At 39.7% G+C, this 7194-nt stretch overlaps 1 protein-coding gene across 1 annotated transcript; it reads left to right on the top strand.

The window, feature by feature from the left end:
* Window positions 1–665: 665 nt before the first annotated feature.
* Window positions 666–3402, top strand: LOC120961383 (uncharacterized protein K02A2.6-like). The gene is made up of 2 exons (XM_040385095.2): window positions 666–3072; window positions 3257–3402. Exons 1-2 carry the CDS (start codon window positions 666–668, stop codon window positions 3289–3291), a joined length of 2442 nt encoding a protein of 813 aa, XP_040241029.2. The 3' UTR covers window positions 3292–3402.
* The last annotated feature ends 3792 nt before the right edge of the window (window positions 3403–7194 follow it).

A 7194-nucleotide genomic window follows, 5' to 3' on the forward strand; every position in this document is an offset into this window, starting at 1 on the left:
AAATGGATAGCGCAATGATAGAAAAAACACCCATAGAAAAAGTGTTAGCAGTAGCAAAGAGCAATGATCGACAAAATGGTAGAAGACAAAATGGTTACGAGAATATGCAACACACACAACAGCCAAACTATCAGTATGGCCGCGCTAGAAGCTGCTGGCTGTGTGGAGGCGACCATCATGCAATAAAGTGCAATCTTAAAAATTATAAATGCTCCATTTGCAACACTATGGGACACAAAGAAGGCTACTGTAGCTCGGCATTTCGTTGGAACGCGAGCAGAAGAAAAAGTGCGATCAGAAGCGTTACGATTATGGAAGTTGGAAGCGGGCGAGGAAGAAACATCGATGTGCTGATAAATCGAACTAGGGTGAGAATGATGGTGGATACCGGCGCAGACATAACCATCGTTTCATCGAGATTGTGGCAACAGATGGGGGAACCAGTGTTGAAACCATCAACGATAATGGCCAGAACGGCATCGGGGGAGCAGCTGAATCTACTTGGGGAGTTTACTGCTGAAATTACACTAGCCCAACAACGCGAAGATTGTGTAATACGAGTGGCCTCGGAGAACCTCTCACTTTTTGGAAGAGATGCGATGGACATTTTCAACCTCTGGAACGTACCGCTGGCAACTGTTTGCAACCAACTGTCTTCGGTGAGCATGGGTTCTAACTATTTTAAAGATTTTGAAGATCTATTTTTAGATGAACCAGGATGCTGCAAGAAAGGAAGAATCCAGTTGGTCCTAAAAGAAGGCGCGATACCAGTTTTTCGTCCTAAGAGACCGGTGGCGTACGCTATGATGGCAGCTGTTAATGGAGAATTGGATCGGCTGGAGCGAGAGGGAATTATCACCCCCGTAGATTATTCGTCATGGGCCGCGCCTATTGTGGTAGTGCGCAAGGCCAACGGATCAATACGCATCTGTGGAGACTATTCTACGGGGCTGAACGACGCGTTGCAACCCCATCAGTATCCGATTCCACGCCCTGAAGACATTTTTACCGCATTAGGACAGTCGAAAATTTTTAGTCAGATAGACCTATCAGACGCTTTTCTCCAAGTAGAGGTAGAGGAAAATTGCCGCGAGCTCCTTACCGTGAATACCCATAGGGGTTTATATGTATACAATCGCCTTCCACCCGGTATAAAATCTGCGCCAGGGGCCTTCCAGCAACTCATGGACACTATGTTGTCGGGATTGAATGATGTGGCCGCATACCTGGATGATATCGTAGTAGGTGGAGTTGATGAAACCACACACAGACAAAATCTGCGAGCAGTGTTTACCAGACTGCGTGAGCATGGGTTTAAGATTAGACGAGAGAAATGTACGTTTATGAAAAAGGAGATAAAGTATTTAGGACATATTTTGGATCGTAACGGTTTGCGACCAGACCCTACTAAGGTTGAGGCTATACTCAAGATGCCGGCTCCAAAACAGCTATCTGAGGTGCGATCCTTCTTAGGTGCAATCAATTTTTACGGTCGATTTGTACCACAAATGCGCAATCTGCGGTATCCCTTGGATGAGTTGTTGAAAAAGGAAGGGGCATTTCAGTGGACTCCTGAGTGTCAAAATGCTTTTCAAATGTTCAAACGAATTTTAAAATCTGATCTACTTTTGACACATTACGACCCAAGTAAAGAAATTATAGTAGCTGCTGATGCTTCTTCTGTAGGAGTCGGAGCGACGATTAGCCATCGCATGGAGGATGGAACCTTGAAAGTAGTACAGCACGCAGCAAGAGCATTGACAAAAGCAGAAATGAACTACAGTCAGCCAGATCGCGAGGGTTTAGCCGTGATATTTGCTGTTACAAAGTTCCACCGCATGATTTATGGGCGTAGATTCATGTTACAAACGGATCATGCTCCGCTGTTAAGAATTTTCGGTGCACGCACAGGTATACCAATTTACACAGCAAATAGGCTCCAGCGTTGGGCTTTAACGTTGCTGCTATATGATTTTAAAATTGAGTACGTGCCAACAGACAAATTTGGTAACGCTGATATATTGTCCCGACTGATAGAAGAACACGAGCACCCAGAAGAAGATTATGTTATAGCGAGCATCGAATTAGACAATGACATGAATGCTATTATAGATAACGTAACTAAAGCAATGCCGCTAACATATAGCGATGTTAGGGAAGCAACTAAAAGAGATCCTACGTTGACAAAAGTATCAAAGTACATTCAGGAAGGTTGGCCTCAGAGAAAATCAAACGACATAATATTGAGAAGCTTCCAGACACGAAGCGAAGCATTAAGCACACTTAGAGAATGCATCTTATTCGGAGAGCGATTGGTCGTTCCAGAAGCATTGCGTAGGAAATGTTTGAGACAACTACACCTTGGACACCCCGGAATACAGCGTATGAAGTCACTGGCGCGAAGCTATGTTTACTGGCCTGGTTTAGACTCGGAAATAGATGAGTTAGTGAAGTCGTGTCCACAGTGCGCAGCAGCAGCAAAATCTCCTCCACATAGTACGCCAATAGCCTGGCCCACTACGTCTGCTCCGTGGCAAAGAGTGCATGTGGATTATGCGGGACCAATCGATGGATTTTATTATCTCCTTGCAATCGATTCTTTCTCAAAGTGGCCAGAGATAGTGCAAACGACCAAAATCACGACTCAAGCAACGATTCGTATTTTACGTGGATTATTCGCAAGGCTGGGTATGCCGAATGTACTAGTTAGTGACAATGGCACTCAGTTCTCAAGTGCGGAATTTGGAGAATTCTGTACCACAAACGGGATAGAACATATTAGAACCGCTCCTTACCACCCCCAGTCGAATGGACAGGCGGAGCGATTCGTAGACTCTCTTAAGCGAGGGCTAAAAAAAATCAGCGAGGGAGGAGCATCGGTCCAAGAGTCACTGGACATCTTCTTATTGATGTATAGAAGCTCACCCAATAGGCAGTTAGAAAACGGCAAATCACCAGCGGAACTGATGCTTGGGAGAAGAATGCGTACCTGCATGGAATTGCTTCGTATACCTCCCGAGTCTGAACCAGAATCTCCCGTGCCTCAACAACGCGTTCGCTGTTTCAAACGAGGTGATTTGGTATACGCGAAGGTCTTTGCACAAAACAAATGGAAATGGAAAAAAGGTGTTATAGAAGACAGGATGGGGAAGGTCATGTACCAAGTAGTCGATGAAGAAGGAAAAATATTTCGGTCACATATTAATCAGTTAAATCCTCGTTACACTAATTCTTATACCCTTGCAAATTCTTCCAGCACATACACACCGTTTAAACGTGCCTTGGATATGAGTATCTTGATGGATGGTAACGTGGCTATAACCAGACCAGACCCGGCTCCAAATGTCTGCGCGCAACCGTCCGATTCGACACTAGCAAGCGCAGCAGCTACGTGCTCGCCAACACCGCAGGTTCCTTGTCCACCACCATCAAGAGAGATTGCCATACGTTCGGAAACATTCCCGGAAGACATGCATAGTGAGCCTGCGATGCCAGTGCAGCCTCTACGCCGTTCTTCCCGAACACGAAGATCGCCGCGTTGGATGGCTATGTACAAACCGTATTAAAGTAGGGGGGATGTTGGGGAGTGCCCTCGTGTAGACGGCCTTACAGGTGCAGATGCTGCATGGGCCTCCTTCTCTCAGGTGACAGGGACTGTCACCTGGAGACGAAGCAAGCACGAAGAGGTCACTCCCCCACGAGCCGAGCCGAGAGATAGACGTGAGCGGGTCTCCGTCTAAGGATTTGTAGAATATAAGTTTCATTGTAATAGATATAAGTTTTATAATCTGAGACTGTTTATGTTTTGTTTACCGTCAAGTTAAGTTGAGAACGTAGACATAACAATAAGCAATTCAAGCGTTACTGTAGCAAAATAGACAAACAGAGAACGCATAGCAACTTAACGCTAAAAGCCGTTTAGTGTCGACAGTCATAGTGACAACACGTACAGTTTTGGAAAGTGACAGAAATACGAAATCCTTTTGAAATGGCGGAAAAGAGTGTTCTTCTTTAGATTTTACCATAATACAAAAGAAGATCAATCGTGGGGACATCGTTAGGTTCCTATCTGAAAAACTACAATTAGTGACTGAAAAGTTGGAGAAAGTACAACTTCTACATGCATCACAGGAAGCAGTGATACAGATGAAAAAGGCAAACGAAGCACGAGAATTCGTGGAAAACCACGACAACAAACACGGCATGGTTTTTGACGGTGTGGAATACAAGATTCCAATAAGAATGGATGACAACTCTGAGATAATAAAAATCATGGATTGCTCATCAAACATCTCCAATGAGGAGATAAAAGAATCCTTGGCACAATATGGTAAAGTACAAGAAGTCAAAGACTTATTCTGGGAAACCCCATCTCCTATCACAGGCATAAAGGACGGCAATAGAGCGGCGACAATGCAAATTGAAAAACCGATCCCATCTTACATCTCCATCAAAGGAGAAAGAGTGAAAATCGCATATCGTGGGCAGATAGCCACCTGCGCTTTTTGCGACGAAAAAAACCACTACTGTGTAACATGCACCCAAAACCGAAAGGTATCGAATCCAAAGACTAGTGTGAACAGCCGGCTGTTCTCAGAAGGGACGACAAGTGGAACAGCAAGTGGGCAATACAATAGCACAAAGAATGTACAACCAAGTGGTAGTGTGAAGCAACCAGAAATCGGCACACTCACACCAAGACAGATCAATAAAATGGACCCCCCAAAAAATATTAATTTCCACAGAATGAATTATGCAAAGGGGCCAGCACAGTGCTAAGTGCAACGGGCAGAAGACTGGGATCTGATGAAAATGTATCGGCAGGTGTAGAAAAAAATGAAAATAATGAGAACAATAATTTCCAATTAGTTACAAAGAAAAATAAGATACACAAATAAGAACAACATAAAATTTCAATACATAAGAAATGGCCAATATTACAATACTGCAAACAAATATAAATAGCTTAAACAAAAATAAAGACGAACTGGAAAGAATACTAAATGCTCAAAATATAAATTCAGCTTGGATAATGGAAACATGGTTAGACAGTGAAACACAAAAAAAATCAAAAATAACAAATTACAACCTCATAGCGAACAATAGAGTGGATGGGTATGGAGGAACCGCAATTTACATAAGAAAAGACATAAAATACAGAACTAAAAACAGATTCACATATGACGACGATATAAAAATTACAGAGATCTTACTGATAGAAAATAAACTAACAATAATAGCTATGTATGCAGCCCCAACCACAAACATAACCAAATTCAAAACAGTGATTAAACAAATATGAAACGATCCAAATACGACAACAAAAACATTCATTGCCACAGATCTAAATTGCCATCATACGGCATGGGGAAACCCGTACAATGATGTAAAAGGAAAATTCCTCATAGAAGAAATAGAAGAAACAAAATTCATTTTAATACATAGAAACGAAACCACCTTTATTCCAACAGACCTTTCAAAAAGATGTACTGCAATAGACTTAACCATAATATCAGATGATATCATGAACAAATGCGAAAGAGAAGTTTTAGAACACCACATGGGAGCAACAAACCACAAAACGATCATAACAAAAATACAAGAAAAAACAAATAATAGAAAATTAAAATAATCAACAAACACAAAATCATGAAAGAAATTAAAGAGCTCAAAATATTTCAAGACTCAACTTCAACAGAGATATGCAAAAAATAAAAACAATAGTTTAAAAAAATACAAAACTAACAACCCGTAAACCGCGCATCTGGTGGAATATTGCAACTGAAAAGGCATGGATGTTCAAAAATGAAAAAAGAAAAATATATAATGGAAATAGAAAAATTGAAAATGAAATAGAATACAAGAAATGCCTTAGCAATTTTCAGACTTCAAAAACGAACAAACAAAATAAAAAAAAATAAGGCAAATTTTTACAAAATAGATAAAAACACAAAAACCACCGAATTATGGCAATGTATGAGACAAATAGAAGGAAAAGAAAATAACAACAAAGCAGAAAACCTCATCGAAACAAACATAGAAGCTGCTAAAGAATTTCTAAAAAACAATTTCAACAAAAATTCTAGAGGCGTAAAAAACATATATAAAAGCATCCCGACGCCAGAAGATATACTAAACGAAGAAAATTGGAAGCATATATTAAACCATAAAAAAACACTGCACCTGGAGAAGACGATATATCTTACGAAATCATAAAAAACTTAAATAGAGAAACGACAAATGTTTTCATACAAGAAGCCAACGAAATGTGGAAAAAACAGTACAAAAAAATAAAAATTATAGCAACTCCAAAACCCTCTGCCTGGTTGACATCCAAATGACATCCAAAACTATAGACCCATTGCATTACTGCCCACAAGAACAAAAATAATAAATATGGCCGTATTAAAAAAAAACTTCAAAAACAATGCGCAATGAAAGAAATAATACCAACATCATCTCTAAGATTCAGGCCAAGCCATTCAATCACTCAGTGTATAAACTACTTAATTAACGAGATATACAACAACAAGAGAAATAAAACTATAACTGGTATAATATTTGTAGATCTAACAAACGCATACAATAATGTACAAACAGAAACACTAATTAAAAAACTAAGAAAAAAGACATTTCCCTAGATATAATAAGATGGATTGCATCCTTTTTAAATAACCGCACTGTGGAAATAACATCCGAAAACAAGACAATTAAAAAACTAGTCTCTGATGGACTACCACAAGGTGACGTACTTTCACCTACCTTATTCAATATTTACAACTAACAATTTCATAAAAAAATGGAAAACCAACCATAATTCAATATGCGGATAACTTCGCAATAATATAACAAGCAAAAACCACACAAGAATTGCAGAACAAACTTCAAATAACATTAAACAATTTTATACAGGAAGCAAAAAAACTGAAACTCCCGATAAACACTGAAAAAACCAAATTTATGATGTTCGGAAAAAGATCACAAATCATAAGTATTAAGATAGAAAACACAAACATACAAAGAGTCACCAATTTTAAATACTTGGGAACATGGATGGACGGGAACCTAAAATTTAAGAAGCAAATTGAAGAATTAAAAGGCAAAGCCAGGAAAAGATTAAATATAATAAGATGCATATGCAATAAAAACAATAAATTGAGTCCGAAGAAAACAATCACAGTACACAGATCCATA

This window comes from Anopheles coluzzii, chromosome 2, assembly GCF_943734685.1.
Source record: "Anopheles coluzzii chromosome 2, AcolN3, whole genome shotgun sequence".
In the NCBI taxonomy this organism is placed as follows: Eukaryota; Metazoa; Arthropoda; class Insecta; order Diptera; family Culicidae; genus Anopheles; species Anopheles coluzzii.